Genomic DNA, 25,099 nt, shown 5'->3' on the forward strand with positions numbered 1-25,099 from the left:
AATTTCTGATAATATTTTACTTTTACTTCATATTCTGAATAATTTTTATCATTTCTGAAGCAATCCATACAAAGACATGTTTTTGGAAAAAAGAAATTGGGGTGGAAAAACGATCCGAGGAGAAACCAGAGTAAAAAAAAATATTGGTGGTGGTGCAAGTAGTTAGCTTTGTCTAAAGCACAAGATAGTCTGCACATAGATACCAGCAAGAGAAGTTAGTCCTCCTGCCTGACTTGCTGGTCTGTTATGTGCAAAGCGAGGTGTTTTATGTGAGGAAACATCCAGCCAACCTGACTTGCTTGCCATCTATAGTGGAGCAGCAGGCTAGCAACAGAAATACCTCACAAGGCTCCCAAATGTGTAGCTTGGGAGGGTACTTAATCCTGCAAGCAGGACTGTGTGTGTGTGTGTCTTTGATTGCACTTCACAGAGCTTTTGAACACTTCTTTCCAATGGCAACTGAAGCGAGAGGCACTTTCAACTCTTAGCCAGGAAGGGGTCTCTCTCTTGGTTAGTCTTGTATAGTTGGAAGGGACCCCGAGTCACCTTGTCCTGCAATGCAGGAATCTCAACCAGATCATACATGACAGGTGGCCATTGAAGGAGAGTCCACCACCTCTCATGGGAGTCTTTTCTACTGGCAAACAGCTCTTACTGTAACTTATTTCCACATGAACCCCACCTTTTTTCTCTGACAGACAATCTGGGACTAGGCACAGATTTCACCTGTTTCCTTATAAATTTTGGGACAGATCGAAGCAACAGCTGGTATAAGTGCCCAAAGATTTAAGCACTCTCCTTCCTAACACTGAAACATGTCTGATCGTCCCCCTCTCTCCCATGCATTAAATCTGTGAAACTGAATCCTGGTTTTGGCCATTAGCCGGCAAAAATTGTTCGTTGAAGCTCAGAAAATTATTTCCAACTTTGTGACACTGGCAAAAATAAAAATAAAAGGTATGTTGAAGCCAGCCTTATGCCTGTTCCATCACACCCAGCCTCCATTTTGCTGTCTCGAGATGCCCTCTAGAGGATAAAGGCAGCAATGGGGTTGCAGGGCACACATGCCATAAATATACAAGAGAGCCTTTTAACAGGAGGAGCTGCTCATCATGATTAACATGGAGTTCTGGAAGCCCCAGAGCTCGGCCTCCTGTCTTCTTCTGTGCATTTGTTGTTCCTCTTTTTCTCCTTGCTGCTGCCGTTAAAAATACATACAAACCATTCACAATGTTCCAAGTTGCAGGCAGCGAGTGGATGTTTGGAGCCTGAGGTTTTGGAGTGCCCGAAGGGATCCTGGTAGATTTAATGAGCCAACCGTATAGAAAACACAGAAGTCCTTGGGCCAAACAGTAATAAGTCTTGATGTAATGATACTGACACACTGCTAACTGCTTGAGGAACAATTCAATTAAAAGCCACTACACATGTTGCTGCAAACATGCTCTTTGCTTTTGCAGAATGACTGTCTCGGCCCCCCAAAACTCTCTAGGCTTGCATATGACTTCACACTTGATGGTGAAGAATAGGCTTGAAGGCCTTTGAGGGCTATGCCAGGCCATTGCAATTTATCCTTGTCCCCATCTGCAGGAGAAGCACATTTAAGTGGGAAGGATAGAGTTCATGATTGGAGAATGAAAGCATTTCTGTTTCACTCTCTGGTTGTTCTATATGGGTAGAAACATGTCACCCAAGTCTCCAGAATGCTTTCCTCACAAGAAAACTGACCCTGCAAGAGTCTACCCAGGAACTCATTCTTGGGAAGATGGAGAGCATGGAACTATGTATATATTATAGCACTTGGTCAAATCCTTTCTGCTGACTTATATCTGAAGAGTCCTATGCCCCAGCAATTGCTATGGTGGGGATTGTCACTACTGGGGGTGGGGAACGGAATGTGTAAAATGGCCTCTTCAAATAATGACGGTAAGATGTGAAAGAAGTCCAGAGTACTTACTGTATGTACATCTCCAGTCCAGGGGGACTTATTTTATAAAGGAATATTTTGCAAGGGGGAAAAGTCCCATGCCTCATTGAGGGCCTTAAGCAGGCTTCCCACTGAAGTAATCCAATCACTGAAGATCACAATTCTGCTAATTGGTTAAATATGCTCTAATGGTGGGTCACCAGATGGCCTACAAAGAAGGGCAAATGGCTTTAACTCTTGGCACCAAATTAATTACCAGTCATTACAATCACAGGGAGAGTTGGCTCCTGCAACTGCAGTTGTAAGACATCCATTTGCTCACCCAACGGCTCCCTCTGGTGCCTTTTTATGAAGTGGGTAGCTGTGCCTAGGTAGCCATGGCAGCTGGCAACAGTTCTGATGGGCAGCAGAGAAAAAAAACATTTTGCCTTGAGAAAGGGGTGGCACTTTCTGTTATCCTCCATGCTCTGAGAGACCCAAAACAGCAACGAGAACAGGGGTTTTTGAAACATCAGGGAAATGAAAGAAGCAGCGCCAACACTCACCCATCTCGAATCAAATAGTACTTCAGGATCTCATCAGTCTTGGAGGTAGGGGTGGCGAAACAGCTCTCCACTAATGTCTCAAGACCGCTCACGTGTACCAAGGGCTCAATTCCAAAATACAGAGAATCTCGGAGTTTAAGGGTGGGGCGAGCATCTCCGTAGGCCTCTTCAAACTCATTGTCTTTGAATATCTCGAGGGTAAAGGGGAAGACCCCCCGGTTGCGGCTCACGATCTCAAGCGGCGAGTTCTTCACATTGGGGACGTAGCCCTCTGACATGGTGTAGTGGCGAGGGAATTCACAAGTCACAGGGATCAACAGCTTCCCTGTGCGGACAATGATGTCGCCATTGCTGCCAGGGGTTTGCTTGGGCAAGCCAGTCACCATATTGGTAGCGATGATTTTGTCATTTACCACCTGGGGCAGAGAAGGAAAGAGAACGTTGTGAAGCCAGATGGACATAGACGAGGAAATATGTGAAGAGGAACAATTCTATTATGACTGGGTCTGTGTGAGCGAATCTGCAAGAGTGCAGGGGGAGAGGGACAGAAGTCAGCTTCTGTGGGAGCAGAAGACAGCTTCCTAGGAACAAGAAACTCTACAGTACTGTCAAAATTTGCTTTTAAAAATTATTATTATTATTTTATTTTATTGAATTTATATACCCCCCTTTACCCAGAGGTTTCAGCCCAGTGACATTTTAAAAGGGCATAGGATGTCAATCAGATCAACCAAAGGCCTGGTTAAAAAGGAATGTTTTTGCCTGGCACCTAAAGGCGTATAATGAAGGCGCCAGGCAAACTTCCCTGGGGAGAGCATTCCACAGATAGGGAGCCACTGCAGAGAAGGCCCGTTCTCATGTTGCCACCCACCAGACCTCTTGAGGAGGTCCTCAGAAGGTGATCTCAGGGTCTGGGTAGGTTCATTTGGAAAGAGGTGGTCCTTGAGGTATTGTGGTCCTGAGCCATTTAAAGTTTATAGGTCAAAACCATCACTTTGCACTTGGACCAGGATCAGTATAATATGCTCAAACCATCTTGCTCCAGTGAGCAACCTGGCCACTGAATTTTACACTAGCTGAAGTTTCCAAAGTGTCTTCAGAGGCAGTTCTATGTATAACGTATTGCAGTAATCTAACCAGAGCATAAGGTAAAGGTAAAGGGACCCCTGACCATTAGGTCCAGTCGTGGCCGACTCTGGGGTTGCAGCACTCATCTCGCTTTATTGGCCGAGGGAGCTGGCATACAGCTTCCGGGTCATGTGGCTAGCATGACTAAGCCACTTCTGGCGAACCACAGAAACACAGTTTACCTTCCCGCCATTGTTGTTGTTGTTTAGTCGTTTAGTCGTGTCCGACTCTTCGTGACCCCATGGACCAGAGCACGCCATAGCGGTACCTATTTATCTATTTGCACTTTGATGTGCTTTTGAACTGCTAGGTTGGCAGGAGCAGGGACCGAACAACAGGAGCTCACCCCGTCATGGGGATTCGAACCGCTGACCTTCTGATTGCCAAGTCCTGGGCTCTGTGGTTTAACCCACAGTGCCACCCGCATCCTAACCAGAGCATAGACAACAGTAATTAGGCTAGCCCTGTCCAGATAGGGGCATAGCTGGGCCACCAGCCAAAGCTGATGGAAGGCACTCCAGGCCACTGAGGCCACCTGAGCCTTGAGTGGCAGCAAAGGATCCAGGAGTGCCCCCAAGCTATGAACCTGCTAGAAAAAACCATGTTTCTAGTCTGTATGCTAACCAAGATAAGAGGGAAAGTGTGTGGGCATGCTGAAATGTTAGGGATGGCCAAATAAGACTTCCAGTGGTTGGTGGATGGTTAGCGAAACAGATATGGAATATAAGGGAAATAGAAATTTCTCCCAAATTTCAGAATTGAATGTGTGTCAATAGCTATAAGGGGAAAAAAGAGAGTAATCACTCCAGCTGTGATAATTTTCATTAAAAAGCTTGTGAGAGGCACAATGCTGAGAACAGGATGCTGGATTTGACGGGTGTCTGAGTGAGCCAGCAGGGCTCTTCTTATGTACTTTAAAAATACATAAGAATCTTACTTTAAATGTACTTTAAACACAGAAAAGAGAGTGGAAACCCAATTAAATAGCTATAAGATGGATCAGGAGCGACTGAGGAAGCTGAGAGCTGGTGTCATTATTCTGCCAGCCAACAAAGGGCAGCTTCAGTCTCCTCTGTTGCCAGGCGAATAACAAACTATATTTTCTTAAAAACTATTTTTAACAGAGGTGTTTCTTGTTCTTTTGCTTATTTACTATGCTGTTGGGTGTAAGTGTGTGGCTGATACTGAAATCTAATATCAAAGAAACACTCATTCCTGGAATTGTTCTGGAAAGGTTGAAGTAAAACCAATGTAGATTTGCAGTGTCAATGTGCTCTTGAGAATATACTTACATACACCAGAACTGTACAGATTCAATGTTATAGGATCGATAGTCTCTAATGGAGATACATCCTTCCAGCCAACAGGAAAAAGCTAATATTCATACGTACATCTATAGTGGTGCCACAGGATTTCAGGGAGAAGATGATGTTGACATGTGTTCCATTGGATACTCCTTTGCAGGAACCATTGATGAGTGAGAGGTCCATCCCTCCAACTAGATCCTTAGGGATGTTCACCTCTATGGAGGTAGATCTGCATAGGACAGGGACTGTAAGAAAGAGCAAATCTAGTGAGTGAGCTGGAAATGAAACTTAGAGAAGCTGCATGAGTCCTCCTTTGATGCCTCTTTTATCTGCAGCAAATGCTCCCTGATATAGGTTCATCTTGCCTGGCTTTGATCTGCTGGCTTGTAAAATGTGATGATTATTTTAAGCTTTAGATTCAGCTTCTTTAATCCCCCAGAGACCTGCCTGTCTTCTCTACTGTGACATCCTCACCCCTCAGGATGAGAGCTTAACTGTGCTTACGTTGTATTTCTGAGATCTAGTAGTGTCATGTGCACTTTTGTGATGATTCAGTATTAGAGGGAGGTATTTTATTTTTATCCTAATCTTCTACAAATCAAGATCGCTTCCAGATAGGAAACTCTCCTCCATTTGTGGCGATGCTGCATATGGCTAGCATTGCATTGGCACCAATAACCTGATCTTCACAGATTAAGAAATTGCCAGACTACCATTGTAGCATGAAGGCAAGAAGATATATTATTGTATATATGAATAATGAAAAATAAATATATCATTGGCCAAGAACTGTGAAACCAATGACACAGTTTTATTCCATATTTACCTCAGAGAGAACATGTCTGGAATTCACTGACAACACATAGAACATTCTGGAGAGATCCTTTGGGGTAAACTGTATTTGATGGATTCCTACACACACACACACACACACACACACACACACACACACACACACACGTTTACTTTAATGTATGTATCTTACACTTGGCACTTATTTTGTTATATAATTAGATAAAATGTTTATTAATCTTGACATGAACTTGACTGATTTGCATTGTATTGTTGTATTTTGTTTTTTAAAAGTCATTCTCATTTTAAAAACTGAAAAAATGCTTGTTTGTTTGTTTGTTTTAAGGCACTGTGAAATGAGGAAAACAGAAAGTTTGACAAAAGACTAACGGCACCTTTCCATGCGATGTGACAAACTACTTAAGGAAAGGAGGAGAATTCTGTGACATAGCCTAGCCAGCTGTTCACGACAGAGTGAGCTCCCATTGTTCAGTCCTTGCTCCTGCCAACCTAGCAGTTCGAAAGCACATCAAAGTACAAGTAGATAAATAGGTACCGCTCCAGCGGGAAGGTAAAAGGCATTTCCATGCACTGCTCTGGTTTTGCCAGAAGCGGCTTAGTCATGCTGGCCATATGACCTGGAAAAACTGTCTGCGGACAAATGTCAGCTCCCTCGGCCAGTAAAGCGAGATGAGCGCAGCAACCCCAGAGTCGTCCGCAACTGGACTTAACAGGGCCCTTCTACCTTTACCTTTTTAAAATTTAAAAGGTCAAGCAAAAAAACTATATTTGGATAGCACAAGCCCCTTGTGTGAGCCTAAGCAGCTTTTTGGATGTAGGCCAGTGTCTGTGTCAATTTTGCATAAGGTTACATTATCTTTCTATCTCATGAGTATTCTGGACAGGCAAAGAGCCACTGGCCAATTTGTCTCCTGAAAGGATTGCTCTGGGAGTACATTGATTATTCAGCCTGCCTCACCCCATATTGCTGACCTTAGTTATATATGTGAACATTTTACTACTAGGCAATGCCACTTATCATCAAGTCTAACTATCTATGAGGGTGTTGGATTAGTCTGGCCCTTAGAGTGGTGTCTGGAGAATAAAGTGTCCTCTAAGAATCAAAAGTTGCCCATCAGCCTATACACAATGAAGGAACATTTTCAAGGAATGTTGCCCCATCCTCACAAATATCCTGATGGGTAAAAGTTCCAGTTTACTACTGACTGAGGCAGAAAACTCACTTCATATTTACCCATTTGAGTTTAACTAGTTTGTGTTCTTTGTTGCCATCACTATACATTCTGTGAGGAAACATTTGAAGGAAAACAAACACACCATATTTGTGTCATCCATATTTAGGGAATTTTCTGAAACACAATCTTCACTGTTTCACTGACACATAATTTTCAAGCTTGAGCGATGAACAGACTATAAATTATTTTTAGTGTGGAAAGGTACAGATTTATGAATCCTGCTAATGTAACAGTTAGCAGGCATTGATTTTGCCAGGTTTTTCAGAATCATGAAAACAGGTGCTGCCCCCATTTAAAGTTGATGCATTGATTTCTGACTCCTGGTATCTTGGATAAAATACAGTTTTCTTTTTCCTCAAATGTTACTGTTCAAAACTTTTTAAACCATCTGCCCAGTCCAGGAAATAGTTTTGATAAGAAAACAATATACTGAAGTGTGTACACATGTATGCAGAAAAGTAATATTCCTGCATTTCCCTCCTGGCTTCATCAAGGGTGCTGTTGTGACTGAAGCATACATAATTTTATTTGTTCATGCTCAAGGTGGCTTACAACGTGAAAAAAAATACGTAAATGCAACATTACAAAAGTAGCCATAAATAATAAATAAAACATCAGAAAATGGACAACCGGACTGAACAATTTCCACAAAAATCACCATTTCCATATAAATCTAAAATAAAGTTAAAAAACCAACAGCAGCAACAGCAAGAATACCCACCACAACCCACCCCGCAGCAACAACACCACAATCCAAGAAACAGAAAATGAAAAGGCAAAGGTTCTCTGTCTGTCAGCAACTGCTCTGGTAGATACACAAGAATGAAGAGGAATCTATGTATCCCAAATACCAGAGAACAAACCAGAAAGCAGGAGGTTGCCGGGGGGGGGGGCGGTGAAGGGAGAGGCAAACATTACTTTCAAGCTTCTGAGGGACAATTTGGAAACCATTTCCAGTAATGCCTGGCAGATGGATAACTTTGCATAGATGAATTGATCAGCTCACAGACCTGATCTAGGACATTTATTAAGTCACTCAATGAACTCTTTGATAAATGAGTATGCTTGGTGCTTTTCTGCTGTTTGGATCCCAGTTTGAGGGCCTGTCTCTCATTAATCAAGTAAGGCAAGGGCAGAAAATATGTATTTCTTCTTGGAAGCAATTATTAAAGTGGGGGGGGGGACATAAGAAAGTGTACTATCCAGACCTCTTTTTTCCCTCATCCTGACTTACAGATGAAGGCCAACTTATGTTTCTGAGGCAAATCATAGAATGGCAGAATCTTAGAATTGGAAGGGACCCTAAGAGTCATCTCAACTAAAGCATCCATGGCCGATGACCATCCAAGGTACGAGAGAAGAAAGACTGTGTTGCACTTGTAGCAGCAAAACCGGATGCCTTCATCTGCCCCACCTGCAATAAAACATGTCTCTCCCATACCGTTCTCCATAGCCATAGAAGGCACTGTAACTCTCCCAACGGTTTGACTTTACCCCTGAAGGCACACTCTTGCCAACATTCACAAGCACTGTCTTTGTGTCCCCTCCCCTCTCCATATCTGCTGTCCCAGAAACGTACATTTCTTTTGGTGCTTCCTCAAACGTAAACAATTCCTAGCTGATCAAGGAATATAATAACTCTCTCTTCAGCAGTATTGAGGGTAATGTTGACTACTAATTTACAGGAAGAGTGTAAAGTGAAACATTAATTTCCAAACTGCTTTGGATAACTGCTGGCCTTGTTACCAACTATATCACCATGCACCTAATTAGAATTAATAAAAAGCTGTATTTATGCAGTTGGAGGCAGGGTCTACATTTTATGTTCCCATAAACTATTGTATGTGTGGTCATAAATGTGTTTTGCTTAATAAAGTGCAGTGGCTGCTCCTTAAACACATTTGTTCCAGAGCACGGCATGTGAGTCTTGCCATTGCACTAGATACTCAAGCTGATGAGCCCACTATTGGGCATATGAGACATTTGTCCCACGTATTGTCCTTGCAGAAGAAACTACTGCAGGATGAACCCGCCAAATGCCTCTGACAAATGCGGGGCAGCATAATTTCACAGGTGGGTCAGCATTTTGCTGTGACAGGCTGGTGTCGAATACTGTGTTTGCCCATCAAAATGGGAGGTCGAGCAGGATTGAACTGTAGCAGAAGAACCACTGAACAAGGGAAGAGGGATCCATGGTGAACACACAGCCAAGACAAGTGTTGAGGAACCAAAACTAGGTCAGGGAACATAACTGAGATCTTCCCCAATGTACAGGGCTAGAAGAAATGGGTTGATCTGTTGATCTGACCTCAGCATTTAGGAGGATCTCCTTCAAAATATACTTCATTTCTAATAGGGTGGGGGCAAAGGAAACAGGTGGTGCGTTTGCTCCCCAGCAACGTTCTCCTGCACCGGCCACAATGTACTATTTGTCGCTAGCGATCTCCATTGTCCTACCTTGACAAGTGTGGTTGTCATCTGACAAAACAAGACCGCGTGGGCACTCACACTGGTAGGTGTCTTCTACCGTGACGCAAACATGGCTGCAGCCCCCATTGTTGTTGTGGCAACCTTCAATTTCTAGGATAGAGATAACGGTCAGGCACACAAAAATCTTTGCTCAACCCAGATCTGCTTGAGATGAAAGTCTCTATATGCCCATAAAAAGGGGATTTTATAGCAATTTTATCTGTGGTATAAACCTTCATATGTTATACATTAACTTTTGCAATCATTCTGGGCAAAATCTTTTCTAAGCTGCATTGATATGAATGGGAACTGTGGAAGAACATGGGTGGGAATTGTGAATAGAACATGAATGGGAAACTGTGAATATGAATGGTGGAAGAACATTAGGAAGTAGGTTGTGCTTTTTGTGCAGCTCTCATTAATTTAAATGGCACTTGTACATGAGACTTTCTCTGTTGGATGTTACAGCAATTTGGAGGAAGAGGCAGCAAACAGCACACACACCTCCTGCTCCCTGTGAATCAATGTAATGTCCTAATCTGCAGACACCCACAATTTCTCAGGTTTGTGTGTTTTCTTAAAAAAAGTTTTTAATATTTTAAAATGTGTAAAACTTAGGCTTCACAACTTGTCTTTTTAAGTGTACAGTGGTACCTTGGGTTACATACACTTCAGGTTACATACGCTTCAGGTTATATACTCTGCTATCCCAGAAATAGTGCTTCAGGTTAAGAACTTTGCTTCAGGATAAGAACAGAAATCGGGCTCCGGCGGCGCAGCAGCAGCAGGAGGCCCCATTAGCTAAAGTGGTGCTTCAGGTTAAGCACAGTTTCAGGTTAAGTACGGACCTCTGGAACGCATTAAGTACTTAACCAGAGGTACCACTGTACAGTTAACCGTTAAGTGCATGCAAAAAGGAGATCCTGCCAAGTTTACAGTTGGTAGCAAATACAGACCAGCTACCATTTTAAGGCAGCCTTTTCCAAGTTAGTGTCCTCCTGCTAGTTTGGGCTAGCAGGATGGGAGTGGAGAGTGGGCCTTCGGGCAGTCTCTGTACATACGGAAAGAATAAAAAATTTCCAGGTAGTTTTTAAAACATCCAAGGCATTTCTTAGACTGACAAGCTCTTGGCAGTTCAAATGAGCTTTAAATCAGTGCCCATGTGTTAGGCTAGGAAACCCCACCACTCTGAGATTATGACCATTAAAACCGATGGTCTCCTTTGAAAATTTTGTGGCTGTGCAATGGATGTTGGGGTGGTTGCAAAGTGAATTATATCTTTCCTGGAATGGCTCATAAACCACATGGCATATCAGTAAATATGAAACCGACCAACTTGATTGTATATTGCTCAATAAATGCCTTGGAGAGCATTGAACGCATGAAAAATGTCACCTATTACCTCAGAGTCTTAAAACTATCTATATAGCAAGCACAAATTTCCCAACGTTTACCGAAAAGGAAACAATTACTCTTCTTAGTAAAAACAAAACAAAAAAATAATGATTAAAATGGATGCTACCAGTGCTTTCCCCCAAAGGCCAGAATGTTAGATTATGAAGATACAAGTATATTACTGATGTGAAGAGGATGTTTTCCTTGGTTACACCTGTGGTCCCTCCACCATTCATTCTCAGACAACAACCCAGGGCCAAGCTAGACCCAAATATCAATCTGCCAATGAAAAAAAAAGTGCCAGTTTTTTAAAATAGTGGAAACAGCATTGCTGGAAAGGGCCAATAATTACTGGCATAGCACCAATAATTTACCCAAGGTAAACAGCACTTTCAGAAGAGATATTTTTCTTGGAAGTTTAATTAGGGAGAGGAAAGATTAAATCCCACTTTCCTGCCTGCTACGGTCCCAAAGAACTGATGCTGGTTGCATTTATTTAAAATCTGCACAGCAAATGTAAAGTTGAACTTAACGTCATATGACATTGATTTCCAGCTGGTAGGCTATGGAGGAAGTGTTTAACAATACAGGGCTCTGCTACGGTACTCTAGTTCCTATTGTGCAGTTCACATTTCTGTCGTTGTCCCATTCAACTAGTTATTATTTTTAAGGAAGACAACTCATGCTGTAAGACAGGGATGGGAAACATGTGACCTTTCAGATGTTTTGTTGGAGCCATACATACATCATTTTATTTGTATGCCAGCTTTCCATAGCCAAAACCATGCTCGAGGCTGCTTACAAAATGAAAAGAATTACACAAACTTAACAAAATTAGTCATAAGTAATTAATAAAACGTCAAAAAGTACACAAGCAAGTTGAACAATTTCCACATAAGCCATGATTATAGATACAAAAATATACAAATAAATAGCATCAGTAAGAGCAACACCCACCCCAGCGAAAACCCCAAAACAATACCCCAGCCAAAGAGTCTGTTCACCAGCCTCAGCTTTTGTAGCTGGAGTCAGTCCCAGGTGTAAAAAGGCCTGCAAGACCTGGAGCAAGGGATCCTTACTCACCCTGGCAGGTCTTTCCATCCTTCCCTAGAATTCGCCCAACTCCACATTCACAACGGTAGGAGTTCTTGAGGTTCACACAGAACTCGCTACAACCTCCGTTATTCTGTTCACATTCATTTTCATCTGTAGAGAAAAACAGGAGCCACAAATCCACAACTTAACAATATGAAGCTGGTGATTAAGAAGAAGAAGAGAAGAGTTTGGATTTGATATCCCGCCTTTCACTCCCTTTAAGGAGTCTCAAAGCGGCTAACATTCTCCTTTCCCTTCCTCCCCCACAACAAACACTCTGTGAGGTGAGTGGGGCTGAGAGACTTCAAGAAGTGTGACTAGCCCAAGGTCACCCAGCAGCTGCATGTGGAGGAGCGGAGACTCAAACCCGGTTCCCCAGATTACAAGACTACCGCTCTTAACCACTACACCAAACTGGTGTATAATATGCAAGCCAATTGCTCCATTAATGAAATCTGAATCAGGGAAACATTTTTTTTTTCCTTTAGGTGGCACAGGGTAGTAGTAAGGATCATCTTACATATTATGAAAAGACAGCCAGGATTCTGAGTCTAAAGAAACAGCCGTGTTCTCACTTGCATTACACACATGGGCATGGGCACACAAAAATAAACGGAAGAGTTACGTATATGAACTAGATGTCTGTGCCATTGTTTTTGGGTGAATCTTCTACATGACACAGCACACATGGAGTATACTGAGTACTTTGGGTGCAGCTTGAATCTCATTGAATCTGGACTCAGCTACATTAGTCAAAAAACTGTGTTTTCAATGCATTATAAACACACAACACCAGATGGCGGTGGAGGGAGGGAATTCTAAGTGATTTTCCATAGCTTTTCCCCCTTTTGTTATAACGATTTAATTTCTGACTTATTTAGAGTGGTTTTTTCCTGTATGTAGATCAACCCCTATATTACATTTTCTGTAGAGTAATATAGAGGAAAATCTGCTTAACAAATGCTGGAAATCCCTGTACCCAATTAAACTAATGTTAGAAAAGATGAAGGGGAAATCAAGATAAACCAGACCACTGATTCCTAGATGAGAATATGCTATAGTTTTTCAACTTCCATGAAATTCCAGAGGGCTGAGAAGAGGGAGCTACTCATCATATTCTTGAAAGTGATCTTTTTCTAGTTAGATAGCTCAGTGAAACCTTTCCAGGGCATTTTAATTCAATGGGGATTTTTGCCATCCCATTTGTCAGCAATGTGCATAAAGACTCGGAATTAGGCCAGATTTCATAGGGTGAGTGGCGGAGATGTTATTAGGACAAGAGATTCATTAGTACCCTATTATTAGCATTCTATTAATTAGTAGTGCTTACTAGGCAGTAAATCCCATTGAAATCAGTAGGAATTAATTCTGAGTACGATTGCGCTGTTAATCAATGATGAAACCCAGAGAACCTCTATACTTGTGTCTATCCTTGGGTGGAATTCCATTACATATTCACAAATTCAGGTTGCTCAATTAAAGTTCATTTGGTGTTCTTGCATGACAAATGGGCTTTCCCTTAAAAGGATTTTTTGAGAGAAGGAATGTGATGCAGAAAAATGTAGAATAGGTAAAGGTAAAGGGGTCCCTGACCATTAGGTCCAGTCATGGCCGACTCTGGGGTTGTGGCGCTCATCTCGCTTTATTGGCCAAGGGAGCCGGTGTACAGCTTCTGGGTCATGTGGCCAGCATGACTAAGCCGCTTCTGGCGAACCAGAGCAGCAACGCCGTTTTCCTTCCTGCCAGAGTGGTACCTATTTATCTACTTGCACTTTGACATGCTTTCGAACTGCTAGGTTGGCAGGAGCAGGGACCGAGCAACGGGAGCTCACCCCTTTGCAGGGATTCGAACCACCGACCTTTTGATCGGCAAATCCTAGGCTCTGTGGTTTAACCCACAGCACCACCCGCGTCCCCCCACCATGGAAACTAATGAGAGTGAATGCTCAATAAATAGCTGGCACCATCTAACCTCCCCACAAACTTTGCATATACAGATCAGGCTGAACGCTCAGTAAACATCAGAATGACGAATGCTCATCTGAAAGCAACCCCAGATCTTCAAAAGCTTTTTAAAAGAAGAGCTGCTATTTACTAGAGCTCACGCTAGTAGGCAGTGTGGCATTGATCCAAACTTTACAAGCCATAAATGGCTTGAAGATTGCTGCAGTAACTTAAGAAACTTGAAGAAAAGAATTTCAGAAAGAGCTGCTGAGAATTAAGATTCATAGCATATAGCCAGGGAACCGCATGTTGAATGAAAAGCTAAACCAGTTAACTTGATTGATGAAAGACTTCTCAGATGATGGTGCTCAATGCTGTGGTGGCATTGCCAGACCCCAATCCGGCTAGATTCCCCAGGATCCTCAATTTGGAAACAGGGAATGCAGAAGGAAAACTTGAGAATGTGGGAAGGAGGAAGGCAATGGTTTTTGAAATATACCTGAAGTTGTTATTATGCAGAACTCAGGAAACTAATTAGGAAGGCGAGTAAGCCTCAGAGATCTCAGGCAGAAGAATGAGAGGATTGCATTAATAGAGTTTCCCTAATATATGCATTTTAATCCATGCTTATTTGCTGGAGAACTGCCTCACAAAACAAGGAGAAGTTGCCAATTTCAAATTGCAGCTGTGTTTCAGTTCACAGACTGGTTCATGAAGTGCAAATTAGGTATTATTATTATGAAACAGGCACTGCTGCTTCTTGCAAAGGAGGCAGGGACAGCTGGGCACTCTTGGGAGCACTGCCTCTTTGGCTTCCACTGCTTCACCTTGCCTCATGAATGGGCCGGCCCTGGTAGCTGCAGGCACATAAGAGACAACCTGACCCTGAGTGAGAGAGGACTTGAACAGAACAGCAGAGGAAAAGTCTCGAATGAGAGGCAGGTGTGTGCTGGGATTGTGAATATGTATGAGACTAGCTTTACACTAACCTTGAGATGCTATTTGGTCTTTGCAAGCAAAGCTTCTGCCCTTTGACTGGCTCTAAGCATTTACTGTCTGACACTGAGGTTTTAGATGCTTCCACACAGTTTCCAAGATGCCAGGATAATTAAGCCATGGATGTAATCATGGCAGCATGGAAACAATGCGCAGCCCTCCTAAAATATTGCCTTTGTCCTCTTTTCCCCTCTGCAAGCTGAGATCTCTTCGGGTTTTCCAAGGGTGCAACAACAAACTTAAGTGCAAACAGTTTGTGCTGGCTCAACACCCAGTTTAGTGACTGCACATTCATTGGGTTGGGGTTGCTGCAATTCAGTTTTGGTATTTGCTCTGGGCCAGTATGGACCGTATTTGAAAAGTCTGATCCAGCGCTGGAGCACAGCCACACTCCCCACTCCCCATATGGAGACAGCCAATCTGTTTGTGCCCTATGCGCATAGGACTTTACATATTTGGACTGTCCACATAGTACACTGGCTCTGTGGTTAGAGCAGATCTCCTGGATGCCTGTGCCCATGCTGCGCCAGAGAGAGGAAAGGCAGATTACTGGGAAAGCACCTAGACCTTAAGAGAAGTTGGTTTATTCCAACCTTTGACTATTGAACTGTTCTTATTCTGTATTTTGCACAGGTCTATTTACAAAGGATTTACAGTATGGGTAGCTAAGATTCACGACGCAGTGCATTTTTAAGATGTTTTCTTTTTTTTACTCCTATGTTCTTGTTTGTTTCCTAACTTTTTCCTCTTTATTTCTGTAGTGGTTGTTTTCCAGTCCATTCTCATACACTGATTATTCCCGATGGCTTGTATTTCCACTAGCAAATGGCAAGCATGACTTGTGTAAAGTCCAAGCTGATCGTGAAAAAACAATGAACAGAATTATAAAACAGCAGAGGGGGAATCCTTCAGCTACTTGCTCATTTCTTCTCTCTCTCTCTCTCTCTCTCTCTCTCTCTCTCTCTCTCTCTCTCTCCACCGCCTTGATACTTCCCTTTTGCTTCTTTTGTCTCCTCTTCTGCGTCTTTCCTTACCAAGGCAGGTCTGTCCATCAGGTCCCAATATTGTTCCTAAAGAGCATGTGCAGTCTGCAGTGTCCAAACAAGAGCCCCGGCAATCTATCATGTCACAGATGTCATAGAAATCTGCAGAATTACAGAAGAGGATTGTTAAAGATACAGGAGTAAATCGTGCCCTCCCTAAAAGAGGGCAGGTGTTGCAGTGAGACCTGGAGACTGACCCCCTGTGTTGTGGGTGGGTTTGATTGGTTAGCCACAACACCCGATTGGTAGGTCACTCGATGTTGGGTTCAATCTGACCAATGGGGCTCAGTCCAAACGGATCAAGGGACCTATTTATACCCATGCACGTGACCCATGCACGGCTCATGCATTCGGAACACCTGCCCACCTCTCCCTATTTTTAGGGCATTGTGCTTTGACCTTGCTATGCCATCGTGTGTTGTCTGTTGTTGGGACAGGAGCACGGCAAGAATTTCCCCACTTGGCTGTTGCCATTTGGGTTTTGCCTGCTGCATAGCAAATCGTCACAATCTGTAGGGTTGCGGATAGGCACTGGTTCAGGTGATAGGGATGGGGGAGCAGTCTCACCATCCCTATGTGAAGGGTATTCTGTTAAAGGAATCCAGGAACTCAACTGGTTTGGTCAACCCCTGAGAGGGGGTTGTGCCCGTACCTGAGTCCAGGGGGGCATCTGGGTGGTGAACAGAGTCTGTACCCGGCTTTTCACCTTCCCAGGTGTTCACCCTTAGCTGACCTATGCTGGTGCCCTGGGTCAGCACTGCCTGCAAGGGTGCAGGGAACTAGTTGAACCAGAGCCTATGCAACCACTCACCTTCTGTAATCAACAAAGTTGTGGCCTAAATTCTGCCAAAAACCAAAACTAAAATTTGAGTCATCTGTGAATTTATTTAGAGGGGAGGTCTCTGGGTCTGAACACGCAATTACCTTCCATGTTCACAGTTACATTAATAGGGTGCAAGTGAAGGGCTGAACTAGATGCAACAGTGCTATGCTTGTATGTCTGAATCAGGCACTACAGCAGTAGATATTTGAAGATGGCTACCTTACCTCCTCTGTGTCTATTCTTATCCAGGCTAAGCATACCCAACTCCCTCAACCTTTCCTCATAAGGCTTCGTTTACAGCTCCTTTATCAACTTGGTCACCCTCCTTTGCTCACGTTCCAGCTTGTCAATATCCTACTTAAATTGTGGTGGAAACAATTTTGTAACACGTTGAAAAAAATATTTCTGATGATATATTCTGATTATTCTGGGTTGTGTTGTTTTGTTTTCAGCAGGGATGATTCCTCAATATCAGTTGAAGCAGCTGGATTTGAAAAGCTCATCCAGCTGAAATTCTCTGACTGGTATGGCTATTAAAACACTGGTGCCCAAATACTGACCCTCCCTGAGCCATGGAGTCTGTATTGATTTGATTCTAGTACTGGCAAAACCCTTAATCTGTGCAACCTCAGTTTGAAAAGGTTTTGAGCATGAAAGGAGAAAATCAATACATTTGTCTTCAGGAAAACATTTTCCAAGGTGAGGCATTTTTTAAAGGTGACATACAGTTTGCATCTTTCGCATTCCTGATTTGCAGGAATCCCAAATAGCTCCAACATTTATTTGCAATAGAAATCCAGTTGTCAGTGCCTCGGGATTATTTAACAACTCACAGATTTTATGACTGGAGGCGATGGCTGAGGGCACGTTGTATGGCCTTGTGCATTGAATAAATCAAACTGACATGATCACTGTATCAAAGCCAGTCCGTGTGTATTTCACTTTCAAGGTAAGAGCCAGAACAGAAGGCTGGATTTGTCGTCAATGCAATAAAAATGATTTTTTATTATCTGGGAGGAAAGGAGTGTTTTATTCAGCTTTTAAGAAAATTAACTCCTTTCTTTTAAAGTGTCAGTTTAATTCAGTCAGTTGTACAAGAAATGTGTTCAGTATTAACATCTGTCAATTGAGAGCAGTGATACAGATTAGAAAATAGACCAGTATTTAAAAAGTTACTTTAGGGGCTCTCGAAACAGGGATGAGAAATCTATTGCCCTCTGAGTGTTATGAGACTCATTCAGAACTCTAACCAGTTCCAGTCAGCATAGTCAATGACCAGGGATGATGGGAATTGTAGTCCAGCAACATCCTAAGGAATTCAGGACAGATATGTGATCCCTTACCATCCAAATTGTAAACACACAAACCCGGTGAGGTAGATTTCACTGAGAGCTAGGAAAATAACTTAGTGAGATTCATGGTTGGGCATCAATTTGAACCCAAGTCTTCTCCAGTTTAAGGGCAAACTGATAGCATGTTGGAGATCCATGATCAGATTTCATAGGAACAGACATCTTCCCAAGACACAAAGCAGATTTGTGTCTCAAATGTGCAGCAACTTATACACTTACAAAAAGAGCCAAAACAACAGAGCTGTATAAAACACACAAGACAGCTAAAAACAAGCAAACTATCTCATGAAGTAATCCAGCAATGCAAAAGCTTTCCTTAAAATGAAGGTCTTGGCCACACCTCCAGAAGTTCACAAGGGGATGAAGCCAGCTGCCCTTCTCTAGGAAAGAGTTCAAGCAAGAGGATGCCATTTCAGAAAGGCCTTTCTAGCCCCACCATAAAAAGGAGGCCTCCTCAGCTGATTGCAATGCACAAGGGGGAATTGTTTTCCAGAAGAAATAAATTACTAAAATAGATTTCTCAGTGATAAACTATAAATACCAATGAATAACGCAACAGGAAGCTATTAACTAGATTGCCTGGGGATGCAGAGATGAACTGGAAATCCAGCTTTAAATTGCTTGAGGAAGGAGGGGGAGCTTTGTTCTATATTTTTTATATATATGAATGAACACAGCTTTATATGAGAAGTCCCCACGGTGAAATCAACAATTGAACGAAGGGATTTTTCATACATGACAACACAGGTACCGTAGAACTTTATTTACGGTAAGTTGTAGGCATTATATTATATGCCCAAGGGGAACCCCTCTTTACAACTAAAGAAGCTTTGGGGGTCACTTACGCCCACAGTAGGCATGGAAGCAGACACTGGGCTTGGTTAACTGGTAGACGTAATAGCCTCCTGGGCAGGCCTTGACCTCCACCGTTGTGTTCCACATGCAGCAGTTTCCATTGAAGGTTGCACAGGCCTGCCTCTGGACAATGCCGTCTGACTCCTGAGGGTGGCTACCATTTAGCCATATTGGAGCATGGGTACCACAGTGGTTTTCCGGGATGCAGAAGGTGGGCATGGCATCGCCAGCCATCCCAGTGAAGCGGTACCATTCCCCGTCCACATGGCTGTCACACTCGGGCTGGTCGTGAGAGCCGTTGAAGTGGTGTTCGGTGTTCCTCCAAGGTTCATTCAGACTGATGTAGGCAGAGCAAGGATCAAGAGCTGCAACATGGAAAGAGCAAAAGAACAATAGTATACAGGCCAAGAATATGTGGGGAAAGCCTTGTGAAAGCCTTGCTCTATAAGACTCACTTTTCCCCTCCTAACAAGTAAGGGGAAATGTGTGTGCGTCTTATGGAGCGAATGCAGGCTGCGCAGCTATCCCAGAAGCCAGAACAGCAAGAGGGATTGCTGCTTTCACTGCACAGTGATCCCTCTTGCTGTTCTGGCTTCTAAGATTCAGAATTTTTTTCTTCTTGTTTTCCTCCTCCAAAAACTAGGTGCGTCTTGTGGTCTGGTGCGTCTTATAGAGCGAAAAATACGGTAATCAGTCACCTAAGGCAGAGAGGGCCAAATTCTGTATTTTGGAGCGCATTATATCCTCCACACAACAACTCAGACCCAGGTCTGACCTTTGATTCAGAGTCACAAACTGCCCTCAACCTCATTGTAAAGCTGATACCCACAAAGCAGGAAGCTCTTCTCCCTTGCAGAGCATGTGCACTCCAGCGCAGCCTCCCATTTACAAGTTAACACCCATTAAGTTACACATTACAAACAATTCCATTAAAAGAGATGCAATCCTCTCTCCCTTTATATACCCAGCCAATCGCTGTGCTCTGCAGGAGAGAGAACCCCCTGCAGATAACATCTCATCAGGAGGTCCATCCTGTACAATGTAGGCCTTTATCATGAGAGCACCTCCCCTTCAAACATGCCTCCTGTTAAACATCTCTTGTCCTTTTGGTGCCTGCTGAAGGTCTCTCTTTTTAAACAAGCCTTTTGTTCCAGTCTGTGTTTATGTTGCAATTGACATATATATATATATATATTTGCTGTAATTGTTTTTGTAGGGTTTTGTTGTTGTTAAATCATTTCAAGATACTTTAATGCCACACATTCCCCCCCTTCCTTAGCAAACCATTATTATTTTATTGAACTTGGTTAAAATTTAGTAGGGGCTCTGAGGGCTGCATAAAATGATCTCACGTACTGGATCTAGCCATTAGACTTATTTCCCATTTAAGGAGAGAGACACCCCACCAAACACCTTTTTTAATTCCCTACAATGGTCTGCTCTTGGGTTGATGTAGTTTCTGGCTCTGCTAGGGGAGTGGACGTTGAGAAACAATGAAGGAACCTAGGACCCTGCAGATTTGCGGCTATTGCCAGCACACACACACCTGCTGAAATCCCACCCCCTGTGAAGCACCCATGACGGTGGAAAGTTCCTAAGGAGGAATCCCAGCAGTGGGCATGCTTTTCCAATGGCACCTGAGATGGCTTTCCAGGGACCACATTATTTCATACTAAACGTTTTAATCAAATAATACCTTTGGGTACCAAAGGCTACCCTTGTGACCTGGGACTATTTTCCAGCAAAGCAATATTATCCCTTACCCCACCCACCACTATATTTTAATTTTAAAACTTATCACATTTTACAAAGGGGGCTTTATAGTGCTGGCCCACAGTGCTGTTAACTTGCACTTAGAAATTGTTTTGCAATGTTTCTGCCTCATCCTGGGAGGCTGTCTTTTCTGTCACCTTTCCTTGCCCTGGCATATACATTGGGCCCTTCCTCTTCATTCTCTGGCTTGCCTCCTGCCAGTAAGAAGAGATTAAAATAGGTCTCTAAGCTGCTGTTTCTTTGTGTCTGTGCTTTCTGCTAGGCAGAATGGTGCTCTCCTTGACAATGGTTCATGAGAGTGGCTTTGATCTCCCCAGTTCAGAGCAGAACACTTGACTCATGCTGCCATCGGGCCCAATGACTTGCAGTTCTCCCTCACCTTGCAAACCAATTTTCTACATACTTTCTGTTCCCTAGTATTTAAAGGTCTTCATAGATCTTAAAGACCAGCCCTGGTCCTTATTATGTTAATAATTTGCTTAGAGTTTGACACACACACACACAGCAAAAAAATGATATTCAAAACATGATAAAATATATATAAAACCAAAAATGAAAACTGCAATAACTAAAACAGAATACAACAGCACCAATCCTTTTATAGCCAAGGAAAGGTCTTGCATATAGGAATGCTTTCAGCTAGCGGTGGAAAGAATATAACGTGGTGACTTGGTGGATCTCAGTAGGCATCGAAATCTAGAGGGTGTGGATGCCATCACAGAAAAGGACCTCCTGCGTGTTCCAAGCAACCTCCTTCTCCCTCTGATCTGCAGGTCTGGAAAGGACCTCACGGGAGGCTAGTTTCTTAAGGATGCAGAGCCCAGATGTTTTAAAGGTGATACACAGTACAAACCTGAGAGCTAACCACAAACAGTCAGCACAGAATAGATATGACGAAAGTGGTGCTACTTTCCTTGTGACCCTTCCTTCTTCATAAATGCACCACAGTTCTGCACCAGGTAAAGCTGATGAACTACCTTCAAGGGCGGGTTCTTTCCATGCCCTCCATCTCTGCTTGCATCTCCTGTTGCAATAAAGTTCTCCTAACTGGATGATGGTGAGATATCTCATTTAAGCACCATCTATTTATTGATCATACACAAGTGCTGTTGCCTGCAGTGGGAGCTTTGTGTATGTACAAAGGGCATCTGAGTCAACCTGTTGCTAAGAAGCAGGATTTCATAGAGATTTAAAGTGGAAGCCGCCAGAGAGAAGAATGTAATAAAAATATTCATTTCACTTTTCATCAGGCCTGTATTTAATCTCCCCCCAGCAGCTTCTGCAGTGAAAGTTTGCAGCTTAAATCTTTGCATATATTTAACACCTGATTAAGCACCAGTTAACCATGACTGGTCAGGTCCACCATTAAAGCAGGATTTATGCTAATATTTTTCTGACTTAGGCAAATCCATTACTTTTCACTATCCTCACTCTTAAAGAAGGCAATTGTTCTGGCTAGGCACACAGCAAAACTGAACAAATCGAGTTTTTCTACCTTTTGATGCTTTATTTCCCACTGGGCTTCTCCTGCTACTGTCGCATTATTTAACCCAAATTTTAGGAATTCTGCAATGTCTGTAGCACCATTTGAAAATAAGAATATGCATTTTAACCTAATGAGAAAACAACTTGGACACAGACGAACTGTGATTGCTGACTGTTTATTCTTCCTTCACTTGCCTGTGATTATAGATATTGCAGTGGCTGCAATTCACACGCATAAGAATTAATGGACACGTTATACAGGAGAATCCACAATTGATCTCCTGGCTTAAAAAAAAAAAAAATCCACCTTGGAATGCAGCTCTGTGTATGTATTTCTCTGTGTCTATGCTTATGACATTTTCTTAATCAAAGTCAACATACACACAAACACACCATCCACAGATGTTCTTGCTCCATGGTGGGAAAATACACAAAGCAATCATATAGCCAACATTGTGTGATGGTTTGAATGTTAGGCTCTTGGTGGATCCAAGAACGGGGTGTTAGTATCTGTTTGAATTTATACCTCCTGCCACAGGAATTTCTCAACATCACTACCACATTTGAAGTTATGCCTCAGAACCCAAATTAAGAATTTGGTGTCCCATGCATACCTGTGATTCAAAGTCCACCACGGAGCAGATTCTGTCTTAGTGGTGAATGGGAGCATGATAGTCTCTTCTACAGATGCTGAGAAAGTGGGTGACATCCAAGGATGTTGGCCAACTTGAATAATTTGCTGGCTCAGTGAAACTGTTCTTCTTCTCTATCCTTAAGCCCCAAATTCCCAAGATCAGATTTGTGAGGGGGTGGCACAGGGATGCAGGTGGAGGAGAGGAAGGAGAAGCCCTCAAAGTTTTTATGATAACGCCATGACGGTTTAGATTGGGGGGGGGGATATTTCGATTTCTTGAAAAGAATCGTATTTCATTTTCTTTCTCACAAGCAGAATACATTTCATCTTAGGACTTTTGTAGTCCTTTGGGAAAGGTGTAGGATATGGTTTAGGGGGTGTTGGTTCTCCCTTGCATGAAACAGAGAAGCAACTTAGAATCCAAGGCAGTAACTGTATCATTTTTAACCCACCCTTCGGACAGGGTACATCAAATATAAAAACAAAACTATAATATAATCATTCTGATCAAAAGCATGTAAAGTCAACCAGTATAGCCTCTAAAAAAAAAAAAGAAATTTAGGATTTAGGTTTAGGTGCCTGTGAGATTTACAAGTCAAACATAATATTTGGGGGAAGGCTCACATTTTCCCACCGGTAAGAAATTCAGGGCAACGAGTGTTAGAGGAAATGCAAGATCCTTGGACTAACTCTGGACTATGTTCACTACAGCTCAGTTTGGCTGGAAAAAGACCTAAAAGGAGGGCAAAGTCACTGCAAGAACACTGACTGCCAAAGTGTCTAATAAATGGCTTTGCATCTACTTACCCACTGTGTTCTCCTGCAAGGGCTGTGCTTTAGCATGGAGGTACAAGGACAAAATGAGAAACAGGAACATCCCCCTCGGACCAAGGCCACGTGCTCTGTCAAAATAATCCCTTTTAAGCACGCAATGTGGGTTCACCTGTATTTTCTCTCTCTCTCTCTCTCTCTCTCTCTCTCTCTCTCTCTCTCCTTGACACACCAAATGGGTTCTGGAGTCCTGAAGCAAGCTCACATGAAGAGAGAGTCTGTTAAGGGTCCTGGAGGTTTTATCAGAGGAAGAGGCTGTAAGGAATGCAGAGCCCAACTGCAGCCTTGACCTGCCCCATAGCAGCTCTGCCTTTTAGAGTCAAAGAGGGTTATTTCCCCCACACGCAGATGCATTCATTTTGTTTCCAAGCCCATCCTCTGATTGTTTTCTTGTCCAAGTGCCCTAAAGTGACACACCTGCTATCTTATCTGGAAAGACCACTGAGGAAGGGAGACCCAGGCATCCTGTGGAGATGTGGGAAGAAAGGAAGATGGCTCCTAGCTATTATCTCCTTCTTATTTTTTTCTGTTTCCTGTCATGAGGAAAGGACAAGCAAAGTGTCTTAATCAGAGGAAATAGGAGAGCAAGAGACAATGAGACTTCAACCCCCCCGCCCCCCGTCTGCCAAAATAGAGCAAAGCAGACCATACTCTGAGACCAACATACCACTGAGGGAGGCTAGCGGGATGCCATACTAAGGTCCCTTGCCCCTCTTCAGGGCTGAACAGCTGGACGAGGCACCCACACTTTCACAAATGAAAGGAGAGACCCTCTTGGGCCCTTGTTGACACAGCTCTGTTTTCTGAGCCTCTACACTTCCAGCTATTAACTCAGTGCTGTGTATTCTTCTTCATTTGCTGTTATAAATTTCTGAGGCAGGGGTAGCAGGTGTTCATAAACAGCATAATAGGGGTGCGTTGTTGTTGTTTAATTGAAAGATTGTTTCATAATTTTTTACCTCAAAATGAATTTGTGGCTGGACATATTATATATGTAGCAGCAGCAGCAAATGAAGCATCTTCAGCAAGGTTTACTTGTTCAGCCACACCGGGGGAAGGTCAGTCTGCCTATTTTATGGAGTACACTAAGGGCAAATCAAAATGTTACTCGTGGCTCTCATTCGAATGTCTTCTCCATTTAGCAAAAGGGGTGTGAGAAGGAAGGTCAAAGTTCTTACGGCACAACCATTAGAAAGTGTCCTTGGTCTCTAATGAGTGTGCAGTAAGAACTTCAGCGTTCAGCGTTCAAAACATAAAACTCCCATTGAAAGGGCACCCGTACAGCCAGCCAAGGGAAGTTATGTGTTGTTGGAGGCTGATATAGTCTTCGTTTTAGGATCAAATAAAATAAAAAATGACAACTTTCAGCTGAATTTCTGATCTGAAGCACGCACACACATAAAATGTTATTTCTCTTCACTGCCTGCCCCAGCTCATGCTTGATGGCTG

General features: G+C 43.0%; 1 protein-coding gene across 2 annotated transcripts in view; it reads right to left on the reverse strand.

Moving 5' to 3' along the window:
* OIT3 (oncoprotein induced transcript 3) overlaps positions 1-23,887 on the reverse strand; it is a 31,241-nt gene extending 7,354 nt beyond the window's left edge. The window contains exons 1-7 of one of the 2 annotated variants that reach the window (XM_081189685.1): positions 23,627-23,887; positions 18,918-19,292; positions 15,889-15,999; positions 11,903-12,025; positions 9,413-9,535; positions 4,992-5,152; positions 2,473-2,888 (exon numbers count right to left, since the gene is read on the reverse strand). In XM_081189685.1, coding sequence (XP_081045811.1) covers positions 2,473-2,888; positions 4,992-5,152; positions 9,413-9,535; positions 11,903-12,025; positions 15,889-15,999; positions 18,918-19,292; positions 23,627-23,696 — 1,379 coding nt within the window. In that variant the 5' untranslated portion in view covers positions 23,697-23,887. Of the gene's footprint in view, positions 1-2,472; positions 2,889-4,991; positions 5,153-9,412; positions 9,536-11,902; positions 12,026-15,888; positions 16,000-18,917; positions 19,293-21,677; positions 21,711-23,626 lie in introns of those variants that run through there. The other variant, XM_081189686.1, reaches the window with a different exon arrangement.
* Between the last annotated feature and the right edge of the window lie 1,212 nt (positions 23,888-25,099).

The sequence above is a fragment of the Podarcis bocagei genome (genome assembly GCF_964188305.1).
Source record: "Podarcis bocagei genome assembly, chromosome: 4".
Classification (NCBI taxonomy): domain Eukaryota; kingdom Metazoa; phylum Chordata; class Lepidosauria; order Squamata; family Lacertidae; genus Podarcis; species Podarcis bocagei.